General features: G+C 41.4%; 1 protein-coding gene and 1 pseudogene across 1 annotated transcript in view; one reads left to right on the top strand and one right to left on the bottom strand.

The window, feature by feature from the left end:
* The window catches only part of LOC105978663, a 10398-nt pseudogene extending 2879 nt beyond the window's left edge, over positions 1–7519 (bottom strand).
* The window catches only part of PTPN13 (protein tyrosine phosphatase non-receptor type 13), a 244535-nt gene that overhangs the window by 70862 nt on the left and 157080 nt on the right, over positions 1–16593 (top strand). The window contains exon 3 of the mRNA XM_045284339.1: positions 9253–9431. Within this exon, the coding sequence (XP_045140274.1) occupies positions 9253–9431 (179 nt within the window). The remainder of the gene's footprint in view (positions 1–9252; positions 9432–16593) is intronic.

The raw sequence follows: 16593 nt of genomic DNA, 5'->3' as shown, positions 1-16593 counted from the left end.
ACTTGGCTACTAACTGAAAGATTAGTAGCTTTTGTGGTAGTTAAGGTACTTGGCTACTAACTGAAAGATTAGTAACTTTTGTGGTAGTTAAGGTACTTGGCTACTAACTGAAAACACCTAGTAGCTGCTTTGCAGGGTAAAAATACGGCATTCTGCTTTCAAAGAGATTACAACCTTGGAAACTCTGTTGGTTCTACTTTGTTTTATAGTGTTGACACTATATTTCATATATATGTGAAATAGCAGAGGTAGAAGAGCAAGATCTCTTTTAACTTGAAATAATTGCATTTGGGAAAATAGCTATAAAGGGCCTTTGCCATAAAATATTTCTATTTCTAATTGCTGAATTAATATTTCCTTACATAAAGTAATGTGACAGCTGTGTGTTCTACAGAGGCTATCATGAAGTTATTAGGTAACAACAGAAATGTTCACTCTTAAGAAGCTTAGCACCTAGTTCTGAAATCTCCTAGATAAACTTAAGATAAACTAAAACCAAGCTTTTAAATGCATATTGCCATTCATCATTAGCATTTGACAAAGATGTTCACATTTTCACATTTAATTATTATACTTTAAAGATCACTTTCCAGCAAAATTCTTTTCTTTATTTATCACAATTCATCCATCCATCCATCCATTGTGTCAAACACATTTGTACATATGTTGCCATCATCATTTTCAAAGCATTTTCTTTCTATTTGAGCCCTTGGTTTCAGCTCCTCTTTTTTTTCCCTCCCCACCCCCCCTCATGAACCCTTGATGATTATAAATTTTTATTCTTTTTCCATGTCTTTCACTGTCTGATGTCTCCCTTTACCCCCTTGTCTGTTGTCCATCCCCCTGGCAAGGGGTTATAGGTAGGTCATTGTGATCGGGTCCCCCTTTCTCCCCTTACCTTCCCCTTATCCTCCTGGTATGGCTACTCTCAATGTTGGTCCTGAGGAGTTTATGTGTCCTGTATTCCCAGCTCTTATCTGTACCCATGTACATGCTCTGGTCTAGCCAGATTTGTATGGTAGAATCAGGGTCATGATAGTGGCGGGAAGGAAGTCTTACAGAACCAGAGTAAAGCTATAGGTTTCATCGGTGCTATATTGCACCGTGACTGGCCCATCTTCTCCCCATGAACCCTTCTGTAAGGGGATGTCCAATTGCCTACAGATGGGCCTTAGGCTTCCACTCTGCACTTCTCATCGAATTCACATTATGATCTTTTACTCTGGGTCTTTGATGCCTGATACCTGATCCCATCGACACCTCATGATCACACAGGCTGGTGTGCTTCTTCCATGTGGGCTTTTTTCCCTCTCAACTACATGGTCGCTTGTTTATCTTCATGCCTTTAAGACCCTAGACACTATATCTTTAGATAGCTGGGAACCATCAGCTTTCTTCACCACATTGCAGCAAACTTATTTTCAAAAAGCTTATATCTTAAAATTTAAAGCTTATCTATAGACTATTTTTGCTCTCAGATTTTGGATCCTCTTTGGGAAATTAGAGTGCTGGTAGCAAAGTGGGTTAAGCCTTGTGCTGCTAACTACAGGGTCATCAGTTCAAACCTATTAGTTCAAACCGATAAAAAGTGAGGGGGTTGTCTACTTCCATAAAGATTTACAGCTTTGAAAAACCTGTGTGAGCTAGTTGTAGTCGTACAGGGTTTATGAAGTCAGAAAAAAAAAAAAAAAACCCAACTCAGCGGCATTGGGTTGCAGTGGTGAGAAGCAAACATTCGAGTGAGTCCCATGATCTTTTCCTAGATACTGTTTGTGTGCTTAGAAACACATTCATTCGTATATCAGACAAGGTAGAAGGAATCAAAGCTGCTCACCCAAGCTTGCTCAAGTACAGTATACATATAGACTGGATTTGCACAAAGTGTTGAAGAAGAAACAAATTGTGTAGGAAGTTCAGGTGTAGCCTTTGGAACTAAATAGAAAAAGCCAAATAAATTTAATTTTTTGAGATGACTAAGACAATTTATTTCCAAATGTACAGACAGTGTCACCCCAGGTTGAGTGTCATTTAGTAAGCTCCCTTTTATACACAGAGGAGATCTAATTAGGTCTCTCTTCTCAGTTTCTGTCTATTAGCCATTTGGCCTTTCTGATTGAATGGCTTAGTTATAATGTGGATAAAATACTAATTTGTAAAACTTGGCATACCATAAAAAAATCATTTCTCTCTAGGAGATTTGTTCTTATGGTGACTGTACAGGACACAGGAGAAATGCCCCTCTTGAGTTTTCAAGACTGCAGTCTCTACAGAAGCAGATTGCTACAGTTTTCTCCCTCAGAGGGGCTGGTGTGCTTGAACCACCTAGCTTCTGTAAACTGTCTTACTGTTGCCTTAGAAGCAATAAGGTCTGAACAGACAAAAAAGAAACATAACAGTGAATGGATAGTAAGCTTTGAAGAAAGTTATACCTCCAATGAATAATGGATTTAGTTTCAGTGGATTGGCTTGGAACAAGTACAAGAAGACTTCAAAAGTTTCTTTGACAAAATTCCTTCTTGTGATGCCAAGAAGCAAGTTAATTGATCTGTGATACCTGATAAAATGGCATTATTAGGGAGGCACGCTAGGCAAATGAGAAAACTGGTGTGAACATCAGAATTCCTGGGAAACTTTAAACACAAACAAACAAACAAAAATGTGTAGAATCTTGTGACCTCAATGTCCAGAATCCACACAAAAAATCTTCAGTGGCTTAAGAGAAAAGAAGATCTGTGTGGTTTCTCCCCCAAAGTCAGCAATTTTTTAGTTTTTTTTAAATTGACAACTATTTTGAATCTTACATGAAAAAGAAAAAAGAATCAAAGAGGATAAAATGAAGATCCAAGATACTCACCTATTAAATAAATTAGTTCCCGCTATTTAAAATAGAAGGAAAACCTTAATTTTCTTTAAAATTGAATACCAAAAGAGCGTCTTTTTGTGACAAGCACAATCAGAATTGTTATGTTCAAATCTAAATAGTTACTGTTATAGCAAAACAAAGCTTGTTGTTGTTCCAATTCATAGAAACTCTATTCACAGCCGAATGAAACATCAGCTCGTCCTGCACTATCCTCATAATTGTTACTAGATTTGATCACGTTTTTGCAGTCACTGTGTCAATGCATCTCGGTGAGGGCCCTCCTCCTTTTTAGTGATCCTTCATTTCACAGATGGGGGAAGGTTTTTACAGCTAAGGGCCTTTTGGATATTCATTGCATCATTCAAAGGCCATACTAGTTAAACATTTAATTAACTCATCCCTATTATGGTGGCAGAGTGCCATGGTGGGATAGTGGTTACATGTTGGGCTGTGATCGGCAAGGTCAGCAGATTGAAACCACCACCGGCTCCATGAGAGAAAAACAGGGCTTTATACTTCCGTAAACATCTCAGAAACGCACTGGGCAGTTCTACCCTGTTCTATACGGTTGCTATGAGTCCTTTTTTTAATTGATTTTTTTGTTTTATAATATAGTGACTGTTTCTCTTTGATGAGGCATGTGATGTTAGCTGGTAATTGATTTCATGGGTCTCACACAGCCCACAGGTTACATGGTCTCTCTCCCTGCTCAGTTTTCTGAAGCATGAAGTCATAGAGGTGGTGTCCCACTCTCTCGGACTTACTAATGAGGAAGGGGAATCACCATTCTCAGCATCAGCTGCCCAAGGCCGAGTCCTAGGAGACTAAGGTCAGACCTGCCTTCACGCTTCAATCTTTTTTTTACCAATTCTGACACCAGTTGTCACTGCCACCGCACTCTCTACTTTTCTGCTGGGTTCTATCATTTGCTACAGTGACCCCATAGAACGCACAGATAATACTGATTATGCGGCTTATTAGGGATATTAGCAGATTACAATCCACGAGCAATGCTCAGCATTTGGTTGTTCAGTCTTTTCTTTATTGTGTCTACAGGCAGACCTCTCTCGAGCTCTCAGACTGCATGGCTCAGGCAATGTAGCAAAGAAAGCTCTTTTAAGGCTGCCAATAAATGCCCAAATGGCATGCTACTGTCTCAAAAGCAATCAGCTGCAGCTACCCCAGTTAAGTGCCCAAAGACACACTACTTCACAAGCCAGCCTCCTGCTCAAAATCACTCAGTTTTATTTGCTCAGTGGGCTGGGAAGACCACCACTCTTTCTCACGCTCTGGCTCCTGGCCCTGCTGTTGCTGCACCTTTACCATTCTGGTGTCAAAGCTGTCTCCAGGATCAAGCAGTTTTGCTGTTGAGGGATTGTGGGGCCAAAAGTATGTGCTCTTCTCTTGGCATTCTCTCTCGCTGGTAATGAGATCGATCCTCACTATTGCTTCTGAGGTGGCTAATTTTAAATACAGCAGCATAGAAATCACAGTTAACCCTGAAGAATCACTCCTAGCCGAATCATGTAATTCTTATCCAAACCATCAGAAAAATGAACATCCTTTGGTGGGATTGAAGAAGGCTATGACTAGAAGAGCCATATTAAATAATTCACTGCTTTGCAATGTCCTTTTCTTTGTATTAGTCTCCTGATAACAGGTCCTTATTGAATGAGATAAAATCTCACAATCTGTGCTTCTAAGGAGCATTCTGGCGATTTGTCTTCCAAGAGCGCTCTGTGTGTCCTGGCAGCCCTGGTACTTTCCTTATCCTTCACTAGAAAATGTAATTCAGTTACATCGGTTCTTCTTCCTTAGTCACCGTCCAGCGTTCACAAGCGGATGAGGAATTGAAAATACCATGGCTTGGGTCAGGCACACCTTTCTCCTCAAGGCAACATATTTTCTTTTCTTAATACTGTTAAAGGGGTACTGTGGAGCCGTGGTGGTGTAGGGGTTATGCATTGGGTTGCTAACTACAAAGTCAGTAGTTTGAACCACCAGCCACAGATGGGCTTTCAACTTCCGTAAAGAGATACAGGCTTGGAAACTCACAGGGGCCGTTCTCCCCTGCACCACAGGGTCACTGTGAGTTAGAACTGACTGACGACAGTGAGTTTAAAGAGGTGCCATGGAAAAGATTGGCCCAAAGCATTCCATCTTTCACATTCTTGACTGCTGCTTCCATGAGCATTGTTTGTGGATCCAAGTGAAATGTGATTCGTGACGTCTTTTTTTGATGATGTCCTTGGTTCAGTTGTGTAGTGAAGATTTTTGTGTCCACTGAGTTGCCCCCCTTGCTGAAGGCGACAGTCTTTGATTTCATCAGCGTGTACTTCACACCACTTTTTACTGTTAGCAAGCAAGCTTATGCCATTTGCTTCTCACAAGTTGTTAAAGAGTCTTCCTTCAATCCCGATGCTGTGTTCTTCTTCATATAGTTCAGCTTCTCAAATTACTTTCTGGGCATACAGATTGAGTAATATGGTAAGAGGATACAATCCTGATGCACACTTTTCCTGTTTTTAAACCATACACTGTTTTCTTGTTCAAGTTAAAATAGTGTTATACTAAACCTTTAAATGGTTTTTTGAGACTCTTTATTTTCATGTTGGTTACTCAGTCATAATTATGTCCTTATATTTTATTCTGTAAGTACAAGATGAAACAAAGAAAGGTGAAGAGACATCACATGACCTAAGTGGGAACAGCAGTATTGGCTGTGGATATTAAGCGAGGTCCATGCATCTTAGCTTACAGGAACATTTCAATGAAACAAAGAACTTTCCTTTGCCTATCACATTTCTGCTTATATCCAGCTTCCTTTTGATGGTTGAAGTTCTGTCTCAACAACTTTCACTGTGGTATGTTGGTAAACATCTGTAAATAGAATTACTTGCTTACTGGAATCAGTTCACATTTATCAGATTTATTCTTCCATAAAATGGTATTCTTGTGTATAATTAGGTAGCAACATCTCTTGTAAAGAATTTTCTTTTGTAAAAGATCTCATTTAAAATATTCTTTTCTTAGAAATTTTTTTTGAAGCATCTGCTTTAGTTAGACAAGTGAATTAAAGGCTGACTCAATCCACAAGTTTGAATATTTTTCACTTGTAGGTTTGCATTCACCCTTTACAATGACATGAAAAGATATTTTGTGGTTTGATTATGTTTTCTCCAGAATTTAGTAGTTAACTGTGTGTATTGAAAATTTGATAACATTGTAGATTAGTGTGACACTTGTGTTTAAAAGTCATTTGAAGACAAACCATTGGTATTATCTCTGTGTTTTTATAACAATATGACTCATAGTATGTTTCCAGCTGCACCCAACCATTCCTCAGCCTCAAACTCTTGCTGTTCCTTAAACAAACAATAATTTCCTAACCTCATGCATTTACTTTGGTTGTCTCCTTCCTTTAGAATCTTTTCCTTGACTGTAGTGAAATCTTACTCATCCTAAAATGCCCACATAATTGTAAAAATTAATTTTCCAACTTCATTATAGTTGAAGTAATTTTGTTGTATTGTAAACATTATGTTTACAGTATTGTTTCTTTTTTAGATACCTTACACTTCTCTCTTGTGTTAAATTCATTTATGAATGTATGTGACCTCGCCACAACTCTTCTCAAGTGATAGAGCAAATAATGGTGTATTATAGACATTCAGTGGTAGTAAATACCTGCAACCAAAAGCATCCTGCTTTAAGATGCAAAAGCTGACAGATAACAATTCTTGCTAGAGTGGTAGTGGTTTTATTGCCCTTTGTGGTTCGAGTAAGTAAATGCATCTCTTAATAAGCTCAGAGTGAAAGATAACTTGCACCATCAACAGTTCCTGTTCAGTGCAGCGGTTATTCTTAGGCACCATGGAGTCTGTGTGGACTAACAGCCACCCTGTGCACCCCAGAATGAAACAGTGCTGATCCTGCACCACCCTCACTCTGGTCTCCAGGAGTGAACTCACTATTGGAATCACTGTCAGTGCCTCTCATCGTTGAGTGGTTACCTCTTTTTCATGGACCCTCTCCTTTATGGAGCATGATGTCTTTCTCCTGGACTGGGCCCTCCTGATGACATATCCAAAGTACATGGGATGAAGTTTCACCGCCTTTACTTCTAAGGAGTTCTGCTTGTATATCTTCTAGGACAGATTTGTTTGTTCTTCCGGTGGTCCTTGGCATAGATAATATTGTCAGTAGCCTAATTCAAAGGCATCAGTTCTTCCTTATTCATTGTCCAACTTTAACATGTGATTGGAAATATGTGACTTGGACCAGACACACCTTTGTCTTCAAAATGGCATCTTTGCTTTTTAACACTTAAAGGCAATTGTGTGCAATATGCTTGCCCAATGAGATACATCCTTAGGTTTCCTGACTGTGACACTGAATGTTGGGGAGGGAGTAGTCTTAATCTGTGGTCAGAGGTAAAGAGGCAAAACCTACAAAAGTGAGCAAGTCATTTTCTCAATTGCTTACATTATTGAATTTACTTTAGTAATTCACATTCCTGAAGCCAAAGCCTTGGTGTCATCTTGACACTTTTATTTCTTTCACTCGACACCTAATCTGTCAAGGAAGTCTGTTGGCTTTACCTCTAAAATAAACATGCTCATTTTTTGACAGGATCTTACTTCTGCTACCACCCATGTTGTTGCAGAAGAATATCATCTCACACCACTTTATCTAAGCATTAGCTTCCTTATCGATGTACTAGTATTTGTTCCCCCAGCTGATTATTTAAAAGGAATTGACTATAGACCTCATTTTGTAGTCTTTCAGATATGTGAAATCTCAAGGTTGTGAATAATACCCTTTGGCAGGAAAAGCACGGTCCTGCCTTGTTTGAGCTCTTTTCCAGCTGGATTCTGTGCTTGTTCGCGAAGTACGTAGAAGAAGCTTTTCATGAGAAACTTAAAAAATGTCTGTGAAAGGCAACAATATGCCTAGGATTATCAAATGTGAACAGTCACTGAAATGTATTTTCCCAGAAAATGTGTGAGCCCTGTTTTCAGCAGCCTCGTGTGTGGTTGCTTAGGAGTGTGAGGTTCAGTGGTCTGTCACTCAGCTTTAATGCACCACTGCGATGTGCTGACAGATTGAAAAATGCAACCAACCCCCTTTTCTTCCTTGAAAGACTTATTAGAAAGACATTTCTAAAAATGCCAGGGAACATATAGTTGGCATGTTAATCATTGAAGGAACTAATTTTAACTGTTTTTAATGTATATGTAGTTAGATAGATAGATAGATAGATAGATAGATAGATAGATAGATAGATAGACAGACAGACAGATAGATAGAAGTCAAATTGTGATTATCTTGCCCACAGGTAGAGGTTAAAAGTCAGAGATTCTGTTCTGATAAAAGTTGTTTTCACTAATCAGATTTAATAGTATAGAACAAGCTGCCTGACATTATAGTATAGAATAATCAAATGCAGTAAGACATAATTCAAATTCAGACAAAAGGTATATTTTGAAGCAAAGAAACTTTTACTATAGCTAGAAACCTTACTAATTCAAATTTTATGAATTAGGAAGAAAATTAATTTCTATCCATTTAATACACTGCAGTCTAAATTAGGAAATCTTAACCTGAGGCTCATAGATTAACTACTGGACCTATGAACTTTAAACAAAGCTCTATATTTATGGGTAATTTTCTGGAAAGAAGGACCAATAGTTTTTACCAACTTTTCGAAGGAATTCATGATCCAAGAAGAGTTTCAGAACCACTGACCCTTATCCATATCAATGTACTACTGTGACGCACGTTTAATTCTTACAACTGAGATTAAAAATTGTCTATTTCTAGTTTCTAACATCTGTCATCAGGATTTGAAAGAGTAAGCTGAATCCAGGTATTAATTATCAATAATGTGGGCAGGAGTTGTAATAGAATACACATACGATGCCCGCTCCCCTTTACTTTTCCCCCCAACAATATGTAATAAATAATATAACAATTAATAATAATTCACATATAATACAATTCAGTAGCTTAATCACACCAGGAAGAGTTGTACAATCATCACCACAGTCAGTTTTAGAACATTTTCTTCATTCTCGTGTTCATCATTAGTAGCTCCCCATCCCTCTCCCCGCCCCCCAGCCTTTCCTTTTCCATACTCCCAAGGAACCACTAATCCAGCTACTGTCTCTACAGATTTACCTGTCCTGGATTTCATATACAGAAAAACATTTAACCATAAATAAAACTAATAAGAAAAACAAAGCAAAGCATATTTGGTGAAAGTAAACACAGGATGAGCCACATGAAGAGGTTGGGATGTGCATTTAATGCTCTCCCGTTCCTTTGATTATCATTTTACTCAATTGTGTTGTTTGTTTTTCTTTTTATTCCGTGTGATTACGGACCAGTGAGCATGGCTGATCCTGCTGCTCTGGGCTTCATCATCTCTCCGTGGTCTCTGCTGTTGCTGCCGTCGGGCAGTGTGTCTTTTACAGATGAACACACTTCCAGTCAGGATCTCCGAGCATTCACTGCTCCCGAAGTTCTCCAGAATCAATCCCTAACTTCTCTTTCAGATGTTGAAAAGGTAACTGTTAAGTTTTTCTCTGTTGGTTTTTTGGGGTAAGGAAAAGGAAAGGAGGCCGCCTTGCCCCAAGCCTCTGGGGAAGTTATTTTAACTTGATCATGTATTCCAAAGCACTCACATGTATTTGATTTATGAGTTCATAAGAGAGTTTTATAAATGTTCCAGGATCCATATGAAGAATATGAGCTGTTAATTATTGATATTTACAAATATTTATCGAATACCTGCTGTGGATAAAACAGTGTGCTCCTTATGGGAATACAAAAAAATAATAAGAAATTATTCCTGATCAACATATTTGTTACAGCCTATAATTCATAGTGTTTAATACATAGATCTCTAGCATATACCAGAAACAAAGTGTTTTCAAGCCTAAAAGATTTACAGTTAATTTTTGTGTTGAAACATACCAAAAAGAAAGTAGCATTTGCTTTGGGCTTAGAAGAATGAGTAGACTTTATATTATTTAAAATAGATAGAGGGCATTTCAGTCGAGATTTTTAGTATGTCCAATAATAAAACATAATAAATTGTCTGTAGTGATTGGGGAATGGTTTCAGACTAGCATGCAGACCTGGGGGATATCAGTCAGAATGAGGAAAGCTTGGACACCACAACTTGAGACTTTCATCCGAGAGGCAGTGGGGATCAGTCAGGTTTTGAGGAAAGTAATAGGATGCGATCAGTAATTTCATAAGTTGAGTATGACCAGAGTAGATAACCACCCAAGCCCACTGCTTGGGGCTGCAGTGAAGTTGGTTTTAACACACTCCAATTAGATTCCCACCCAATCTTTCATCTCCCCTGATTATCTATTCTCAGGAGACTGAGACCATAACTAGAGATAAAAGATTGTATGGGAATCTAAGTGGAGTGTTTAATAGTGTGGGACAGAACTGAAAACAGTGTAGTGCCTTATGAATATAGAAGTGGATAAAGGAGATGCAGTGGAAACAGAACTGAGTGTTGTCCAAAGTTTGACATTTCATTTGATGGGACAATGAAGGAAGGGAAATAGTTTTCAAAGAAATATCCAGTCTGAGTAGAATGATGTCATTGACTTAAGAAAAATCAAGCTTCATAGAGGCTATGAGGGGGAAAAGATGGACAGATGCTATTGTGTGGTGTAGCAGACTGTGGATAATTAGACATGAAACTATGGAGAATTCAGAATTAACGAATTAGAGGGAGAAAACAAATCAGGAGAGGAAAGATGGGATAGATTATTGAGGCGGAGTTGATAAAGTGGCTTGAACTATTGAATGCAAAATTCAAAACCTAATTTGCAACAAAAAATTCATTATAAGGATAAGCATAGATATGTATATTTGTAAATATATAAATACAGGTATATTTTTCCATGCATATATACATATATGTAAATACAACAAGAAAGCAATGGACTTTGGGCCTTTACTCAAATCTTACCTCAATATAAGAACAGTTTGTTCTAATAATTTGCCACTGTATGATACTCACAATTCCTGGCACAATTGCTGAGGACAAAATGGTTGTATAAGCAAATGTGGTGAAGAAAGCGGATGGTGCCTGACTATTGACTTTAAGACCCCTATTTGGGGTCTTAAAGGCTTGGAATCAAACAAGTGGCCATCTAGCAGGGATTCAACAAAGCCCATATGGAAGATGCACACCAGCCTTGTGTGATCTTGAGGTGCTGGCAGAAGTAGGTTAGACATTGTAGTTCAAAAAAACAAAAACAAACAATCTTTTAGAAGTTGAGGAGCGTGGACAGAGTGGAGGTCCAAAACCCACCTGAAAGGTAATTGGTCAGTCTCCCACAGAAGGGCCACACAAAAGGGATATTTAGTCCAGGATGCAGTACAGCACTGATGAAACACATAACTATCCTCTAGTTCTTTAATATTTCCTCCCCTCACTATTACGATTCTTGTCTTACCTCATTAACCTAGTTAGACATGAATATGCCCATGTGTATAACTAAGATCATTTGATGCAAGTCAAGATAGATAACCCTTCAGAAACAGTAATGGGAGTAATGATTCCCTGAGGGTACGGGAAGGGGGTAGGGGGGAAACTGATAGCAATGATGACTATATAATCCCATTCAAGGGAACGAATAACAGAATTGTAGGTGAATGGATATATTGGATGGTGTAAGACCTGGATAATAATATTAATAAAAATTTATAACATATATAACATAACAATAAAGGCTCCTGGGGATAGGGTGGGGGAGGGAGGGGATAAAGGGGAGCTGATATCAAGGAGTTCAAGAAAAATGAAATGTTTTGAAACTGATGGTGGCTGCAATTGTATAATCAGACATGATCTAACTGAACTACGACTTGTTACATTTGTAAGAGCTCCCAATAAAATGATTTAAAGAATGGGCTGTGAACACCTCTTGCTATACACCAAACTTATATGTCAAAGAATCTTAAGCCAAGTTCCATGATACCCTTAAAAGCCACATATACAGCTGTACGAGGCCATTGAAAATTCAAAATGTGTGTATGTACATATTTTTTTCTGGAGAGAGAGCACATAGCTTTTACCCAATCCTTTTTAAAAAATCTAAAACTCACTAATTGATTATATGTTGACAATTTTCAAATGTATTTATCTCTAATACAGAGCTCTTAACTCACAGATGCAATTGCTGACTACTTATCTTCATTGTAATGTCCCACAGGCATTTCCAACTCAAGAGATGTGAAACTCATCTTCAGTCCCTCACAAATGCCCAGTGATGCCAGTACTGTCTAATAATCTCTGTGTGTGCTCTTTACTTGTTTAGTCTACTTTTTAAAAGCAGTTAATGCATATTTGAAAATGCATAAATGATCTTGTGTAAATTCTCTGTTTTCTTGGAATAAACATTAGACTCTGTAGCTAGGCCTCCAAAGTCTTACCAAGTCTGCCTTGTGTTTGAGCAATCTTTTTATTTCCCTTCCTAATTTTGAACTGCTATTATTCTCAATTTATTTCAGTATCTTTGATGTGTCAAAGCTTTCTTTCTTCTTAGCCGTTTTTACAGTCTTCTCTTTCAGCCAAGAATGTACTTTCCACACCCCCTCATGCCATTTCATTCACAGTCCCATCTCCTCGTTGCCTAAGTTTTACTGTGGATGTAAAGCATTCTCTGATCCTATTGCACTCTCTGGGTGCCCCTCTCTAATAGCATGGTATCTTGTCTTGTAATTACTTGCTTACTAGACTAGAAAATTCAAGATAGAAGAGACTACTACTGTTAGGCCCCATATGTTCTTTACAAGTGATTCTGAAAGTGTGACTCCCCAATCAGTAGCCTCAGCAACTCTTCAGGACATTTTGGAAACACAGATTCTTGAGCCCCGCCCCAGACCTATTGAATGAGAAACTCTGAAGATAGGACCTAGAAATCTGTTCTGTCAAAATCTCAAGGGGTTCTAGTGCATGATAAAGTTTTGGTATAGAGGGTTCACAAAGAACATTTTTTGAGTGGAGTTACTTTAGGAAATTGTTTTACCCAAAGATATTTGTGTTTTATTGATACTAAACACTACTTCAAAGAAATATACTAAAGTGAATGATGCAACATATGTAAAGTGGCTATTTCTTCTGATAGATCACTCACTTGGTGGATTTAAACACCTTTTAAATGGCTTAAAAATCCACACTGTCATCAAGTCAAAGGAACCCTGAAGGCACAGTGGGGTGTGCATTGGACTGTTAACTGCAAGGTCAATGGTTCAATGCCACCAGTAGCTCCATAGGAGAAAGATGAAGCTTTCTGTTCCCATAAAGACTTACAGGGTCAGAACCCCCAAAAGAAGCAGCCCTACCTTTCCTATAGGGTCATTGTGAGTCTACATCAACTCTATGGGACTGAGTTTGGTTTTGTTTTGTTGGGGAATCAGTTCAGACTTACAATAAGTTTCTATAGGCTAGAGTAGAACTGCTTCATAGGGTATCCAAGACGAATTATTTTATGGGAAAGGCAGGTTCATCTTAGATTATAATTTTGGTAAGAACAGACAACCTTATTTTTTCTACACAGCACTGCTGAGTTTGAACCAGCAAAGTAATCCACCATGCCATCAAGGCTTGTCTGTGGTTAATAAGTCAATTAGACTCAAAAGTCTTTCCTTATCTTCTTAGAGAATGGATATATAAGAACAAAAAGTTTTGTGAATTTTTTCAGTGATGACTATTTTATCATTGTTACTTTATTTCTCAACAGAATATCAAATGTAGACTGTGGGTAGAATTGAAGCTTTGCAGCTGAAACTATATATTATTGTAGGCCATTTTCTTAACTATGTTATGGCCCAAGTGCCTTATTTGTAAGGAAATCATAATAGTAATTAAGCTAATAAGGTTGTTGAAAAGATCATATGTGTAACAAGCTTAAAAGAGTACCATCTGTATAGTGAGCACTCCCAAATACTCTCACTCCTCTTTGTGAAGTGCAGGCCTGTCCTGGGATAGATAGGACAGTCAGGGTTTTCACCCTTGCAGATTTTATAGTCTAGAATATTTTAACTGTAAAAACAAAAGTTTTTCCATTTCTCATGAGTAATATTAGTTTCCTTAAATTCCCCTTTTTCTGTGTCAAATTTTATGTATAACCTCCCCGAGTTTTAGTAAGTCACATAATTTACATAATATATATATATATATATATAATTTATTGGGGGCTCATACAACTCTTATCACAATCCATATATCCATCCATTGAGTCAAGCAAATTTGTACATTGGTTGCCATCATCATTCTCAAAACATCTTCTTTCTACTTGCACCCTTGGTATCAGCTTCTCATTTTTTCCCCTCCCTCTCTTCCTCACCCTGCCTCCCTCATGAACCCTTGATAATTTATAAATTATTATAAATATTTTTATATTTTAGTATATAAAATTATTATAAATATAAAGATATTTCATATCTTACACTGACCGATGTCTCCCTTCACCCACTTTTCTGTTGTCCATTCCCCTGGGAGGGGGTTATATGTAGATCATTATGATTGGTTCCCCCTTTCTCCCCCCACCTTCCCCTTCCCCTCCTGGAATGGCTACTCTCAATATTGTGCCTGAGGGGTTTATCTGGCCTGAGGTGTTTCCAGCTCAGTATGCTCCAGCAGTATGCTCAGTCTCGAGGGCAGTGAGAAGGGCCTGGCCCGGTCGGGCAGCATCCCAGACCTGCTCAGCTCCCAGCTCCCCGAGGAGGAAGTGGACACCAGCGTGGGAGTGGCCCCAGAGAGCAGCCCACCTGTCAACGGAACAGAGCCCCTGAGTCCAGGCTGCCCGGCTGAGCCGGACCGGCCCCCCTGCAAGCAGAAGGACTCGTCGCTGTCCACCCGTGACCGGCTCCTGCTGGACAAGATCAGGAACTACTACGAAAACACGGAGCATCACGATGCGGGCTTCAGCGTGCGGCGCCGGGAGAGCCTCTCCTACATCCCCAAAGGGCTGGTGAGAAACTCCGTGTCCAGGTTCAATAACCTGCCGAGGCCAGACCCGGAGCCCATGGCTCCCCTGGGGCACAAGAGACAGACGGGGTCCTGGCCAGCTTCCTGGGCCCTGTTTGAATCGCCAGGAGCAGGCCAGGCACACACCGGGGACCCGGCCCCCATCACGGACGCTGAGTTCCGCCCGTCTTCAGAAATGGTGAAGCTGTGGGCGGGCACGACGAACGGCTTTGACCCTCACGAGCCGCTCTTCATCCTGGAGGAGCATGTGACCTGGGCACCATCACGGAGGAGTCGGCCACGGCCTCCCCGAGAGCGCCTCCCCCACTGAGCGGCCCAGCCCAGCCCACCTGGCCCTGGAGCTGAAGGAGCTGAGCAGCAGTGGCCAGGGGGAGCTGGTGGCCCCCCTGCACCCCCGCATCTTGCAGCTGTCTCACATGATGGACAGCCACGTGAGCGAGCGTGTCAAGAACAAGGTCTACCAGCTGGCCAGGCCGCCCCTGCAGTGGGAGAAGGGCAGGGCAGAGAGGAATGGGGGGGCCTCCCTGCCCCCCTGCCTGCAGGAGGAGGCCGAAGAGCCACTGGGCCGCAAAGGCAGGAGGAAACCCACGCTGTCCCTCCTGGGCTATCGGCTGGGGATGGACCAGGAGCACAGCCCCCCGAAGCCCCGCTCTGCTGGAGAGACCTCCCCTCGTCGGTGCTCCTTCGCCTTCCCCACCAGCCCCAGCAGCGTCACCCACCTCGCTCACATCCAGGTCCTCGGGCTGGAGCCCCCTCAGCCCCTTCGACATGGAGACCTTCAATTGGCCTGACGTCGGAGAGCTGCGCTCCAAGTACACACCTCACGGGGAGGCACTTCCGGCCGAGGGCAGCCGGCCCCGGGGCTCACCCGTCAACCGGAGCCGCTCGGTGCTGGAGAACATCATGGAGCCCCCTGGCCATGCCCGTGTGAGCTGCTGCAGCAGCCTGAGCGCCCAGAGGGGCCGTGGGGGTGGCGAGGCCGCCCAGTCCCAGCCTCCGGGGTCACCTGACCAGGGCAGACTGTATGGAGAGGAGGAGGCCTTGTATATCCCTGCAGACCTCAGGCTGGAGGACAACCGGCGAGTGGTGGTCCTGGAGAAGGGGCGCCAGCCTGAGGTGCAGCAGGAGGAAGAGGACAATGGGCCTGGACTGATGGCTGGGGTGGGGTGGGGCCAGGATGGGCAGGTGTCTGCAGGGCTGAGTGAGAAACCTGAGGGAGAAATTCCAGGCCTTGAACTCCACAGGCTGACTGTGACTCTGGGGGATAGGAAACAGGAAAACCCTCTGCCCACCTCCTCGCATGCCTGGGCCTCCCCGGCCCATGGGCCCCTCACACTCTCCTGCCCAGGTGTCTGCCCTCCCCTGCCGCCTGTCTAACAGGCCTGGACCACCTCCGGCAGGCCCACTCTGGCCATTGTGGCTGGTGCCCCTGTATATCATTCTCCAGGGAGAGGCTGCGTGGTTCAGCTCGCTTTTTCCCAGGGAGTGAGCAGCCTGGCCCAGGCCTCCTATGTTGCATTGACTGGCTGTCCCCAGGCAGAGGGCCCCCCTCTCGTGAGATGTTTGCCGGACCTGCCAGCTTTCCCCCTTTAACTGTGCCTTGTCTTAGCATCCCAGCAGGAATGAGGCCTATAATTTATTGCTTCCCATTCTGTAGTGTGTTTGTGCACCTGGGGCTGTGTGTGTGTGTGTGTGTGTGTGTGTGTGT

The sequence above is a fragment of the Echinops telfairi genome, unplaced genomic scaffold (assembly GCF_000313985.2).
Source record: "Echinops telfairi isolate 266 unplaced genomic scaffold, ASM31398v2 ScPeMD7_7468;HRSCAF=8506_0, whole genome shotgun sequence".
Taxonomy (NCBI): domain Eukaryota; kingdom Metazoa; phylum Chordata; class Mammalia; order Afrosoricida; family Tenrecidae; genus Echinops; species Echinops telfairi.
The sequence above is the reverse complement of the archived record's forward strand: the minus strand, read 5'-3'. Positions and strand labels throughout refer to the sequence as shown.